Here is a 14,263-nt window from a genome sequence, read left to right as displayed (position 1 = left end):
GCTGAAGAGAGAGGGAGGATTTAACTCATGCCTGAGGGCGCCCCTGCCCTGCCAGGGGCCCACATCCCATCATCGGAACTGGAAAGATTGGTGTGGTGTAGAAACACGAGCAGAGGCACCTCTAGGGAAAACAATGCGGTAGTGTTTAATTAGAGAGCCTGGGCATTGTTACCATGCTACTTTGTCATGCTAGACAGCCAGGCCAGCTTGAATAAAGAAGGTCCAGGTGAGTCATCTTCCTCGCTGGCGAGCTGTCTGAATAAAGAGCCAGGATGCGTTGGGTCACCTACTCTGGAGAGTGCCGGGGGGCCAACCTGCCATCAGATGAAGAGGAAGTGCCTTAAGCGTCCACCCGTAGCCTCCTGCCTGTTCCCCCTTTACTGCACCCCACTCAGGCCACACAGCACAGGCAGCAACGCTGAGGAGCAGGGATGGCTCTAGGAAGAGGGTCTGAGGGACTTACAGGACCAGAGTGGCGTCTAGCCTGATACAGCTACAGTGTGAAGGAGGCCCATGCCAGGAAGGGAGTTAACATGCAACACCTTCCATGGCCTGCTCCTCTGAGGGTCATGGCATGGAAAGGCCAGCCATGTGACATAGGAGCTACTGTCATGAAGCCCAGAATTCAGAAAGAAGTGTTGTTTTTTAGGACTGTTTGCCAGGACTTGGGATCTTCCTGGGCTTGCTGGCAAGGAAGATGGGAAAGGATACTCTACTGGAATTCTAACAGTAAGGCAAACTCTGCTGTGAGAAGAGAAGCTGTCAAGCACACATGTACACAACACAATCCAGAAATACCCAGGAGGGCTCCGGCAGGCTTAGTGGATGGCGTCCTACTGAAACAAAACCATGTATTAATAAAACAGTGCTTGAGAAAGCACGTTTCTTCCCATCTCCCACCCAACTAAAGGCACAGGCGGGACCATCTGAAGACAAAAAGGTCTTCCCACACTCTGATCACAGTGCTGGGGCGCCAGTCAACAGTCACTTTTGTACAAAATGCAAGAAGCCATCTCCATCCTGGGCTGTGTGGTTTTCCACAGCCTGTGGTTTGGATCTGGGTGTCTTTCTATTTGAGGCTATTTGCTCAAGTCAATGGGCATCTTTCTATGAGCTCAAGCTAGTGAGACCTTGTACTCTATTGCGCCGCCATTAAAAGCAGCCTTAGTGCATTGCCATCCGGTGCGTAATTGCTTATTTCTAAACAAGCTGGCAGGGGTAGGGCTTCTGAGTTGGGGACGGGGTTAGAAGGTCCAGGAGAGGCCTCTTCTCTTGGCACTAACCTGAGCTTGTGTTACGATGCCTCTACTAGTTGCCTTCGCCTTCCTCATGCTTGTCATGCTCAGCGGGAGGAGTCCAAACCTCAAGCAAGACAAGAAGGAAGGTTTCATTGCGATGAAGAGGCAGCAGGCCGGGCAGAGCCTCCTGAGCTACTCACCTGATCTGGCTGGAGGCCAGTGGCAGTATGTTATGGGGTTCCTGGGAGTTGAATGTGCTGCTCCGGGAGCCAAACTGATTCTCTGTACTGGTAACCAATCCAAATAGAACCTGCAGGTAAGAAAGGGAGGGGCACAGAGAACACCACACCAAGTCACTTCACCAGTGGGTCATTTTAACCATCATTTGGTGGATGCAGTTTTATGTGTTAATTTTTCAGAATTAGTCCTTAATCAGTACCATGAGTTGGAATCTCCAAGCCACTTAGTTCTTTTCTAAAATTCACAGGTTTTGTTTTTCTTTTTTTGGTTTTCAAGATACGGTTTCTTTGTAGCCCTGGCTGTCCTGAAACTTGATCTGTAGACCAGGCTGGCCTTGAACTCAGAGACCCACCAGCCTCCCGAGTGCTGGGATTAAAGATGCTTGTGTTTACCCTACATTTATTTTCTTTGTGTATATGTGTCTGCACACTCAGGCATGGGTGAGAGGGTGTGTGTGTGTCCACGTCCATACACGTTGAGGTCAGAAGGCAGCTTTCTAGAGTCTGTTTTCTAATGTGGGCCTTTGGAGACTGAAGCTGTCTGGCAGGTTGCTAGCACACACATTAAAGTTGGGGCCATCCTGTTGGCAGCCATGTATTCTTGTGAGGCTCACATAAATAACCTTCACTAACCCTTATCTCCAACATGGCTCTCCTAGCTTACGGCATTTTACCTAATTCTCTTCTGGGAAGTGGCTATTTGTATCGCACCCCAGTGCATGGAAGACTGGAGCAGGTTTGCTTGTAATCTGAACCCAAGGCACTTGAGTCTCCTCTCTAGTCACATTGTGACCCTACTTACAGAAGTCCGCTGCACCAGGCGATTTAGGTTGCTGTTGAGATGTGGTGTGAAAACATCCAGGTCAAAAGGGTCGATGAGGGCCTCCAGCCTGTCAGTCACTTTCTCAATCCTGAGAAGAGGCACAAACAGTATTCTCTATACACTTCTGGACAGAAAATAACCTGGCAGTGTTTTACTGCGATAGAAACCCCAGAGGTGGGAATCACCAAGCTGAGCTGCTTCGTATCCTTGGGACAATCAGCCTGACATAAGGCTTACATCCAGACCGTAACTTCCACTTAGCAAACAGGACTGGCTTTAACTGGTTGTGGCATTTATTCAGTAGGTATTATTTAACCCACTGGTTAAACAGTGACTCAGTATTTACTAGAAACCCAGTCAATGTGCAGGATGTGGCAGGCTCTCTGGAGGCGCCTCAGGAAAGGGGCTTTAGATGGTCCTTAGCTTAGGATGCTGTCACACACCAACATAGACACTACTGAGAGGACTTAAGATGGTGCTGGACCATAGCTTAGTGCCCAGGACACCACAATGTGGACTATTTCCCTTTGGCATGGCCTCGGGGCTACCCAGGTGCTCAGCTCATACATGTATGCACACTGCCTGATTGTGTTTACCGCTGGCCCAGACAGAGGCCTAAATCCTGGACTTGAAGTGTGGCTTCTACTGAATGCTATGCTCTCCCACCACCGTAAAATGGGAAAATCCCAAGAGGAACCTCCTAAGTAGGGTGCTGTCTATTAACTAGATCAGGAAGAGGCTACATTGGGAGTGCCTCAGTTGGAATAGTCACCTGGAGTCTGGCTTACTCCGGCCACTCTTCACCTCCTCCCCCTTGCTGGTCAGAACGATGCTGAGGTAGCGCAGGTCATAGAGGAGCTGCAGGGCTCGATTCTGGGTCATTGGAAATGTCCCTTCTTTCTGCAAGTGAAGGCTGGCTGGTGAGGGGCCATTCTTTACATGGTTCCCTGAACAGCTGCAGGCTCTGCTGGCACTACAGCTTTGTATAGTTTCAGAAGATACTGTTGACACACACAGGGCCAGGTTTGTCTCCAAAGTGTTAAATAGAAGCCTGGCTCTATTATAAAGCATGGAAGAGACTCAGCCCTTAGAAACAGGCTTTGGGTTGGGTGTAGTAGCGCACACCTTTAATCCTAGCACTAGGGAGACAGAGGCAGGCGGATCGCTGTGAGTTCGAGGCCAGCCTGGTCTTCAAAGTGCATCTATGACAGCCAACGCTACACAGAGAAACCCTGTCTCGAAAAAAACCAAAAGCAACCAAACAAAAAAAGAAACAGGCTTTGGCCGAAGGTGGCTACTGCAAAGGAGCAAGGCTTCTTGCCTGAGGAGAGTTTTGTGAGCTCTGGGGCCCAAGAGAGACTACCACCAAATATTCTCTCTCTCTCTTGAAGATTTATTTATTTTTTATTATGTATTATGCATATTTTTTATTATATATTTATATTTTATTATGTATACACCTGCAGGCCAGAAGAGGCAGATCACATTATAGATAGATGGTTGTGAGCTACCATGTGGTTGCTGGGAATTGAACTCAGGACCTTTGGAAGAACAGTCAGTGCTCTTAACCTCTGAGCCAGCTCTCCAGCACCCCCTAAATTCTCTTAATTCAGGACTGGCCCTGCCTTTAAATGTTCCCAGTGGCATAAGTAAAGGGTCAAAGGCACAGGTCCAGTGGAGGCCTGAGAGGCTCTAAGACCTGCTCCCAATCTTAAAGGGAACCTCTGGCTGCTGGTATGGGAGGGATGCATCTTGTGGGTGAGGAAAGCCACTCCCAGCTGAGTGGCTTATCTTTAATCCTGAGTAGATGAAGGGGTTAAAGACTTGCCCAGAGCCTGCATAGGCAAATGGACCCAAAACTCAGCTGTTTTTTACTGTGAACGCTTTTACCCTGTCCACCAGTCATGAATGAATGACTTTCACGATGACCAGTTTGGCCTTGAGATTGGGTCAACCCATAGAGCTGAATGCCTCTCCTGACAGGATGGAGCATGTATATGGCACTGGGGCCTATGCTGGGCAATGACACCATTCTGTACCCTTTGTACAAACTGCCCAAATCTAAGATGAAGGTCTGTTTGCTTGGGAAAACATTGCATACCTACCTTTATCTGCTTTTCCTCTGTGAGCTGCTCATAGGCAGCTATGACTTGGGCCATGCAGGTCTTCAGCATCTCCTGCAGGGTCACCTTTGGCAAGGCATGGCCTCCAACCCGATTAACTTCTTGGCATAAGCTGAACAGGAAGGACTGTACATACCAGGATGGCTGAAAGATGAGAACAACACCCATTGCTAACTGCACCCAGCAAGCACATGCATCCCTCACAGGACATTCAACTTGACCTCTCCAGCCAAGCACCGTCCTCTCAGCTGCTGCTCAGAAGCTACATCTGGAAATGGCTTTCCAGCAGCATTCTTCTTCCCCTGAGCAGTTCCCTTTTGCGACCCAAGTATGGGACACACTCACCTGAGTAGGCAGGCGGATCTTAGACGTGACACTGCTGCCAGACTCTGTCTCCTCTTGAATTTCCAGTTCATCCCAGTTGGTGGCGGTGGCCAAAACTGAGCCAGCATCACTTAAAAGCAGTGACTGAGTGAATCCACAAATCAAAAACTGGTGATAAAAGGGGAAGAGCCACATGAGTTCCTCAGGGCTCTGGCAGCATTAAAATGAGCAGTGTGAGGGTAGGGAGTATCTAGCACCACTCTCCTGGCATGTTAATACAGCAAGAAGAATGTACTTGCTCGCCATCTTAGTAATGCCAGGTGCCACCTGGCATGTATTGACACACGAGAGCAAGAAGCAGGGTTCCCTTTCCAGGTTGCTAAGAGGAAGGCATGCTGTAAAATCTAGGCTGAGGCACAGCGCATGCCTATAATCCCAGCACTCGGGAGGCAGAGGCAGGCAGATCGCTGTGAGTTTGAGGCCAGCCTGGTCTACAAAGTGAGTCCAGGATGGCCAAGGCTACACAGAGAAACCCTGTCTCGAAAAACCAAAGGGGGAAAAAAAAAAAAAGAGTTTACGGCTGAGCTGCCTGGCACATTACAGCACTTATGAAGCAAGCATTACCCATTTCTAAACCTCACTAAGGCCCCCAGGAAGTCCCGCCACTCACTTTGACCAGTGCTGAGCTCCAAACCTGGTAGGCCATTACGCTTTGTTGGAGCAGAATTTCCTTCACTTCCTGCCAGTGGGCCTGTGCAGGGAGCAGATCCTGAGCTCTCCCTTTCCCCTGCTTTTTCAGAGCCCTTGCCTCCCTTGCAGGTTTTTCAGAGCCCCCACACTTTCCCACAATACACTGCTTCAGGTGAGGGCACAGTTCTCCCAGGGACTGGCAGAGTCTGGCCATGAAGAGGACTGCATGCAGCTTGGTGCTGTGAAGGACATCCATCTGGTTGTGTGTGACTTCTTCAGTGGCCTGCAGCTCTGCCTGGATGCAGCCCACCACAGACTTGATGCAGGCCACAGACTGAGTCCGCAGCATGTCCTGCACAGTCCCAGCATCTGCGTATCTGTCAAAGGCTGAGCTCTTAGCCTGGTGCGTGGCGGTGGGATCTTTGGGCAGTGGCGTGTCACTGGAGGGAAGGTAGGCCAGGAGGTCATCCAGTTTAGCCTTCAGCTTAGAGTCCAGAGCGGAACAGAAGTTCTGTACACAAGGGCTGACTGCTTGGGCTTTCATGGAGAGGCCACTATTGGCAAAGTGAGTCCGGTTTGCCACGCTGACCCAGGCAGCATCGGAAGGCAGGTCGGTGGCACTCTCGGACCAGAGGAAGAGAGCCATGTTCTGCTCAAAGTGGACATGCTTATTCGGTGTGGAGTTGTTGGTCTCCAGCTCCTGCAAGGCTGAGACCAGAAGCTCTTTGCAGCTGCTGGAGATGGAGTCAAAGCCTTCCCTGGTCAGTGTCTAAAGAGAACAAGAGCAGTTTTAGTCATCGCTACTTTACGGAAGTTTCCAAGTGAGCTGAAATGGCAGTTAATGCTGGCATCGAGAACACTCTCTACCACTCAATAATCGTCAGAACTTGACGATGAAATGCCCGCACAGGTTCAGGTGTGAACACCTTGGTCTTAGTTGGTGGCACTACTTTGGGAGGCGTGGCAGCTTTAGAAGTGGGCCTAACTACAGCAAGGACACTGGAAGTGTCTTCTTATGGTCTGTCTTTCTGTCCTACTCACCCCCATCTGCTCTCTGTTTGCCATAAGGGAGAGAAGCTCTACCATATGCTTTGATCACGTGTTCTATCTCCCCACGGGCCCCAAACCAGCCAAGTGACCATGCCCTGACCGCTTCAAACTCGGAGCTAAAACACATCTTTCCTCAGATTATTCATGTCAGCTATTTTGGTCACAGTGATAAAAAGAACCAATCATGTCAACACAGTGTGGCAGAGACCAGAGAGAGTCACTGAGGAACATCTGGCACTGGCCTGCTATCTAACTTTTAGGAAATCCAGATGTAAAAAACCGGGAAAGAAAACAATAAATGAGGGAGGTTTTAACATAGTCAGAAGGCCACACTAGGCTTGGGTGTCAGGTGGCCCAAGTGACACCCACCGCACCTGTAACCGATCCAGGAAGAGCTGCTGCATCAGGTCCTCCCAGAACAAGAGCGGTTTCTCCAGAAGCCGCTGACACAGCACCTCCCAGCTGTGGCTGGCAGACTCGTTGGTAAGTAACTCCCATATGGCATCTCTGATGCCCGCGAGACCTTTCATACTCTTCACGTACATAAGTAGGTCGGTGATCCCATTTTTAATGTCTTCACTGCACCTGTAACAAGACCACTTTCCTTAGACTCTGTGGATTTTTTTTTTTTTCCAAGACAAGGTTTCTCTGTGTATATCCCTGGCTGTCCTGGACTCACTTTGTAGACCAGGCTGGCCTTGAACTCACAGGGATCCACTTGCCTCTGCTTCCTCAGTGCTGGGATTAAAAGCATGCGCCACCACACCCAGCTGTGCATTGTTTTTAAAAGAGAAGTCTCTCTATGCATTTCTCGCTGGCCTGGAGTTTGCTGTGTGGACCAAGCTGGCTTCATGTTCAAAGAGATCTGTCTGCCTTTGCTTCGGAGAGCTAGGATTAAAGGCCTGTACTAGCACACCTGGCCTTCATTTGGGGTTTTCACATCATTACCAAGAAGAATTCTTTGTTTGTTTGTTTGTTTGTTTGTTTTTCTGAAACACGGTTTCTCTGTGTAGCCTTGGCTGTCCTGGACTCACTTTGTAGACCAGGCTGGCCTCGAAGTCACAGCAATCCACCTGCCTCTGCCTCCCAAGTGCTGGGATTAAAGGTGTGTGCCACCACGCCCAGCTTCAAGAAGAATTCATAAGACTCTATTTGAAACCTCTGACCTGAGCACATCAGCCCATTGCTAGCTGGATTGAAGCTGGGAGTCTGTGCCTACTCTGCAGGCCAACTGTGGTCTACTGCTCCATGGCGTGGCTTCAGAACCAACGCAGTAAACAAAAGCTCAGAGGAGTCAGACCTCCAACATAAGGAGAAAAGCCCGTACTTACTGTCTTGGAAAGATAAATTAGTTCTTTTAAAGATTTTATTTCAAATTATGTAGACGTGTGTGTGTGTGTGTGTGTGTGTGTGTGTGTGTGTGTGTGTGTCCCTCAGAGGTCAGAGGCAACAGATCCCCCTGGAGCTAGAGTTAAGTAGTTGGGTGTGAGCTGCCTGATGTGGGTTCTGGGAACTGAACTCTAGTCTTCTTGGAGAACAGCAAAAGCTCTTAACTGCTGAGCCAATTCTCCAGCCAATGAAAAAAAATAGCTTCCTCACTCTCCCCCCCATAAGTACTAAGTGGGGACAGAGGTAACAGTGCACCCTGAGTGGGAGGCTGACATGTGGCCCCTTCCCCAGGTGACTGAGAACCTTGGTGCCTCACAGGCATGGCCATTTGGATGGCTGCGTGCAGGTCAAGCCTCAGGGATGCTTTCTGACTGCTTACATGTCGATCCATTTCTGCAGCGTGTCCTTCAGGTACTCCTGGCTGATGGGATGTGCGAGAGTCCGTAGCACTGGCTGGAACTCCATAATGGAGGCTGGCAGGTGTCTGAACCAGCTGCATAGTTTCATCTCCCCATGCAGGACACCGATGCCCTTCCCTAGAGAAAAGACTAAGTGAGAAGAATACAGGCTGTGCTTTCAGCAGCATATTAAGAATTAAAGAAGGGCTGGAGAGATGGCTCAGCTGTTAGAACACGGGCCACTCTTCTAGAGGACTCGGGTTCAATACCCAGCACCCACATGGCAGCTCACAGCTGTCTGTAACTCCAGTTCCAGACCTTCCGACACCTGACACTCTCACGGAGACATACCTGCTGGCAAAATAGCAATGCACAATAAATAAAATAAAAGAACTAAAGAGCTGGGTGGTGGTGGTGGTGGTGGTGGCGCACGACTTTAATCCCAGCACTTGAGGCAGAGGCAGGTAGAGCTCTGCAAGTTTGACATCAGCCAGGACTACAGAGCGAGTTCTGGGACAACCAAAGCTACGCAGTGAAATCCCGTCTTCAGGAAAAAGAAAAAGAATTTAAAAAATTTAAAACTTGTAAGGGAATTTCCAACCTAGTTCTCCTCCCCCTCCAGTGGGTCAACGTGGATAAAGGGAGTGCAGGGAATGTGGACCCTCACTACACAGCCGCTGCCCCACGCTGCCATCTGCTGGCTGGGAACAACAGCGCAGGCCAGGAGAGACCGGTGAGTAAACAAGGGAAGGAATGAAAGAGCACTGTGCAGTGTCATGTTGTTGTCCCCCGACCCCAACCCCCAGTCCCCCACCCCCTGCCACCCCCATGTTTGACGTGGGGTCTTGCCATGTCGCTCAGGCTGGCCTCCATCCCTGAGTCCCAGTGGTCCTCCTACCTCAGACTTCTGAGTCAATAGGTGCCCAGGACTATAGGTACATGCCACTGTGCCCACCAGTCCTTGACATTTTAATAACAGAGCTTACGTTGTCAAAGAAAGGGTAAGCTATTCATTTTCCTTCCTTCGGCATCCTAGGTTCCTTGAAGACCAAAGGGAACAAGCGCTGACAACCTGCCCTTGGTCATCCCACAGGCCTGCGCTGTGCTTCTTGGGTACTGCCCTTCACTGGCCTCTGTAAGAGGCCACTCAGCTTGAAACACAAGGCCCTTGCAAGAAACCGTATATGTCTGTTTTCCTATACCAGGGCAGGTCAGTCAGTACTCAGCTTTCATTAGAGGGGTAAATGATTACATGCCAGCACGTACGTGTGTGTGCGTGCGCCTCGGGGAGTAACTGTGCTGTACTCACTTCCTTTCTACCTGTGCCTGCCTCCTTAGTTCACTTTGCTGGCAGCCCTACCTGACCCTGCAGTCCTAGGATCCAAGATCTGTCTGTCACTTGTGGCTGCAAATGCTGCCATCTGCAGGCATGCTGCAGCTGTGTTTCTAGAGACACCTGCTCACACCTCAGTTCCATTGCAGTGTCTCATCTACAAATGCAAACCCATCGCCATCCCTAAACCAGTTTTTCTTCAGTTAAGGCGGCTACTTCCCTCCCCATGGGCTTTTACAGCTGCGCCTTCATCTGCAGTCCTCTCAACAGAGATCGATGCCCACTTAGCTCCATCTCTATGGCTCCCTTCTAACCCAAGTCCTAACCCTATGCCTGACCCTGGACCATGGTGACAGCCTCTGTTAGCTCTCAGTATCAGTCTGCCCTGCAGGACTCCACTGCCACATATAAACCTTATAACTGGGAAAATACTGCCCCAAAGAAATATGGGATACAAGAGGGCGTATGGCAGAGGGAGCGAGCCTGTGAGATCATGGAATGCAGACACCCTGATCTCTGGACAAAGTGACCTCTCACACCTGGCCCACGCAGCTGTGCATCACCTGGGCCCTGGCCATGCCTCAGGCCTCTTCTCACTAGACCTTCACTCTGGAAACCTGCTTGCTGCTGGCATTCTTCAGCTCCTCAGATACACTAGCATCTTCCACTCAGGACTTGGAACCTGCTCTTCCTTTTACGGGACTCTCGTCCCTTCCTCCCTCATTAACTCCTCCCAACCTTCAGCTTTCTGTACAGCGTCACTTCCCCAGGGAAGTCCTCCTTCCAGTGTTCTGGGCAACCGGTACCGTGCATTTACAGCAATGACCGCAACTGACATCAGACAGCAACCTGCGCCTCTGAAGGTCCAGCATCGATTGGCTTTTACAGCTCAACCAGGACGGGCCACAAAGCAGGGGTCTCAACCTTCCCAGTTCACTGATTTATCCTGAGCCCAGCACAGCAGCTGGGATGTGGCAGATGAGTTTTATGCATGAGGAAGCGGGTTCTGAGCTCACCAGTGGGATGCTGGCTTGTGATTGTCTCCAGGGTAGAGAAGAGTAAACCACAGGGCAGCGATGGGTCTGGAAGCACGCCTTCTGGCAGAGTGTAGAAAAGGGCGTGGGCTTGGTTCAGAGTGGTAGCCAGCAGCTCCACCAAAGAGCAAATCTGGGCCTTGATACCAGCGCCTGTAAGAAGAAGCCACGGTCTTTCAAACAGGCCCCTTTGGCAAGGCTGAACACAGAACGCTGGACGCCTCAGGCTCCCATGGCACACTGCTCTATCCTCCATCCCCTGTTGAAGAGTCGCATTTTAGAGAAAAGCACACCTACCATGGTGAGGCTGGTTCAGAAGTTTCTGAATAGTCGCCTTTCTGGCCAGCAGGAAGTCTGTGAGGGCCTGGCGGGGAGAACTCTCCTCCAAGAGCATTATAGAGCAGAGGGCCTCGGCCACCGCCTGGTCCGACACAGCCTGGCATTTGAGAAGCATCTTGCTCTCATGCAAAATAGTTGACCTTGAAAGACAAAGATCAAGAAGGACTGGCTAATATTTGGGGTAAAGTGCCTCAGTGTATCAGGAAAGAAGACCCAGGGGGTGATTCTGTGGGGGCTAAGTGAGCGGGGCCTCAGTTACCGGAAGTGGCTGGCTGCTGCCACCTGCCGGATGAGTATGGGGAATCTCGAGAGGATGGGGCTGTATCGGGAGGGAGAGGAGTCCAGCTGGAGCAGGCTGTGCAGGTGGCAGCAGAGCAGGTACAGCTGTGTGGCCTGGAGATGCTGAGAGGCTTCCATGGCGCTCCAGATCTTCTCAGGGATTTCTAATAGCAGCTTGATCTGGGCAGCCATGCTGTAGAACTTCTCAGAGGGTGGCTGTGGCTGAAGGGCGGAAGGGACGTCAGAAGAGCAAACAAAAACATGGCGCCGGTTATACAGACTTGGGATAGTTCAAGATTTGAAGCGTTGCCAGGTACACTCAGGAGGTGCAGGCAGATCTCTGTGAGTTCGAGGCCAACCTGCTTTACAAAGAGAGGCCAGGACTGCCAGGACTACAAGAGAAACTCTGTCTTGAAAAACCATTCCCTGCCCTTTAATCCCAGCACTTGGGAGGCAGAGGTAGGCGAACTGCTGTGAGTTTGAGGCCAGCATGGTCTACAAAGTGAGTCCAGTACAGCCAAGGCTACACAGAGAAACCTTGTCTCGAAAAATACCCCCCCCCCAAAAAAAAACAAAAAACAAAATCATCCCTGTACCAAATCTTTATCTGGCTCAGTCAGAGAGGCCTCTTAGTTGGCCCTCTCACCTCATGATTTTCTTTAGTGCTGTGTAGGGGGCAGGTAAGGGGCGGGCCCGCTTTGGCTCTTTTGTGCCTCTCCCCATCTGCCATGAGAGGCAAGCAGGTCCTCAACAGATGTCAGATGCTAACATTTGACGGTGGACTTCCCTGGCCTCGATACTGTGAGAAAATGAGTTTCTCCTCTTTTTGAATTATCCAGTGTCAAATATTTTTATACAGCAGCATAGCTGGCAACAGAGAGACTTCAGTGTCCAAATCTCAGCTGTCCTTATTGAAGGACCCATGCCCAAAGCACTTCCTTCCAAACGATTCTGTTAAAAGGACGTAACTGTTCTGGTGATTTATTACTTTTACGCTAAAATATTTTCTGCTGCTATTCTAACACTAAAAACAAAAACTCAGCTTCTCATGGATTTATTTCTTTGCTTAGCATGTAAGTTTCAGGAGAGGAGTGAGGAGGCTCCAGTGATGTGAAGGGAAAAAGGCCTGAGTACGGCTGCCCCAGAATGCATCAGTCCTAACCACGAAAACCAAAATGTTTCTAAAGCCAGGCCTATACAGTCGAAGTTAGCCAGCCAAGTCTGGACATTTGAGAAAGGGACTGTACTTAGTGTACAGCTTAGGGAGTGATAAGGGCCGATATGTTTCCAATCTTTTTTGTGCATTTTCATCATACTTTCCCAGTTATTTTTTTGGCTTGGAATTTTTTGAAACGCGGGTATGCATGAGAGAGCTAGCTCCAAATGAGGGTTAGAGCGCTTCTGTAATCTCTGTTACAGTAAGTTCTCCCAGGTAAAAAAAAAAAATATTTACCCTCCCGTTAGGCCCTCTGTTCATTCCAAGGCCAACACCCAATGCTAGGATGTGTTTCCCACCCCATGGTACGCACAGGGTCTTTAATATTTCAAGGGAGGAAGATAGGATGGTTAGAACTTTCTAGACCAGCCTTCGTTGCCCAAAATGAAACTGTTCACCTACTAAAAGGGGGAGGGCCTGTCGGCTGAGGCTGCCCTCCCCAAATTCTCCAGGCCTGGGGTCAGGGTGGGATGAGAAATGAGTGACTTGGACGAGAAGGTGCGAGCGAGCAAAGGGTAGAAATCCGGCCTTGACTGTCGAGAGACCCCTGGCGTTTTCAGTTAAAAGGGAAGGAGAGCCCGGGGAACCCAGGGGCGGCGAGGGAATCGTCCGGAAGTCCGGGAAGGCTCCGGGAGGGAGCAAAAGGCCGCTTGGCTTTTCGGGAGCGGAGCAGAGTCCGGAGGAAAGCCGGTAGACGCCTCCCGGAGCACACATCTGCGTGAGGGGCGGGCTCCCCCGGCGGAAGGTGAGGGGTGGGGTCCGCCCGGCGCCGGGCGGTGAGGGCGGCGGGACGTGACGGGTTCGGGTCCCGGACTGACCTGCGGGGCTCGCGGCACCCGGGGCGCCGCGGAGCCGGCCTGGCGGAGGCGGGCGCAGTACTGATCGGTGGCCTGCACGGCGTCCACCAGGCCCTCGGCGCAGCGGCGCATCTGGCCGATGGTGTCGGCCGCCTCGATCAGGTCGCGGTACCGCTCGCCCACCATCTGCCGCAGCTCCTCCTTCTTGTGCTCGATCTCGGCTCGAACCTGGCGCTCCAGCCCGCGGATTTCCTCCGCTCCATGAGTCTCGAAGAGCGCGTTGGGGTCGCGCAGATCTAGCCGCTTCAGCGAGGGGGAGGCGGCCGTGGCCGCCATGGTGCCAAGCCACAGATCCACCGGCCGCTTCCGCCTGCCAACCCGGTCCCGCCCCCCCCGCCATCTTGGATGGGGGCGGAAGTACTTCCGCTAGGTCGGGAGCCGTGTTGGTCCTATCCCTGAGCCACGGTGGCAGTGCTGCCTGCCCTTCAGCGCTTGTGTTTTACTGTTACAACTTACCCCTCTCTCCCTTCTCCTTCCTGCTTTCTGTGTAGGGCGTGTCTGCGACAGAAACAGGTACACGTGGAGGTCAGAGAACAGCTTGCAGGAGGTTCATTTCGAACTCCATGTAGGTCTCAGGATAGAACTTTACATGGAGGTTATCTGGTTTGGTGGCAATCGCCTTTGCCCGTTGTGCGCTTGTTTCTTTAGAGAAGCGAGGTAGTTAAAGGCCGCTGTGCTGAATCGGTACTTGCTAGCCAAAGCCTTATAGTGGTCTGGAACTCCATGGGTCGTACCCGAACCCTTTCTTTCCTGGGGCGAGAAGAGCTTCACAGGGACGTTAGTTATGGTGAAGACATAGCCATGGTCGCTTTGTCATCACTCTTAAGTGCATGCCTGGTCCCTGGCTAGACCATCACATCAACCAGGACCCTGTCTTAGGACCCTTTCTTAATGTCTGGCTTTGCCAGCTGGGCATCTGAGTGACAGCTGT

At 51.2% G+C, this 14,263-nt stretch overlaps 2 protein-coding genes across 2 annotated transcripts in view; one reads left to right on the top strand and one right to left on the bottom strand.

The window, feature by feature from the left end:
• Nucleotides 1-122: 122 nt before the first annotated feature.
• Nucleotides 123-13,649, bottom strand: Cog1 (component of oligomeric golgi complex 1). Its single transcript, XM_051158983.1, has 14 exons — nt 13,294-13,649; nt 11,240-11,481; nt 10,939-11,120; nt 10,624-10,794; nt 8,256-8,412; nt 6,862-7,072; nt 5,418-6,206; nt 4,769-4,915; nt 4,406-4,567; nt 3,073-3,200; nt 2,280-2,388; nt 1,439-1,548; nt 1,284-1,362; nt 123-314 (listed from the first exon to the last, which is right to left on the bottom strand). The coding sequence occupies exons 1-14, from the start codon at nt 13,606-13,608 to the stop codon at nt 177-179; spliced, it is 2,940 nt and encodes a 979-aa protein (XP_051014940.1). The 5' UTR covers nt 13,609-13,649; the 3' UTR covers nt 123-176.
• The window catches only part of Slc39a11 (solute carrier family 39 member 11), a 407,103-nt gene continuing 406,014 nt past the window's right edge, over nt 13,175-14,263 (top strand). Inside the window, exon 1 of the mRNA XM_051158984.1 lies at nt 13,175-13,220. The gene's annotated coding sequence lies outside the window, so the exon portion shown is untranslated. The remainder of the gene's footprint in view (nt 13,221-14,263) is intronic.

The sequence above is a fragment of the Acomys russatus genome, chromosome 16, assembly GCF_903995435.1.
Source record: "Acomys russatus chromosome 16, mAcoRus1.1, whole genome shotgun sequence".
In the NCBI taxonomy this organism is placed as follows: domain Eukaryota; kingdom Metazoa; phylum Chordata; class Mammalia; order Rodentia; family Muridae; genus Acomys; species Acomys russatus.
The sequence above is the reverse complement of the archived record's forward strand: the minus strand, read 5'-3'. Positions and strand labels throughout refer to the sequence as shown.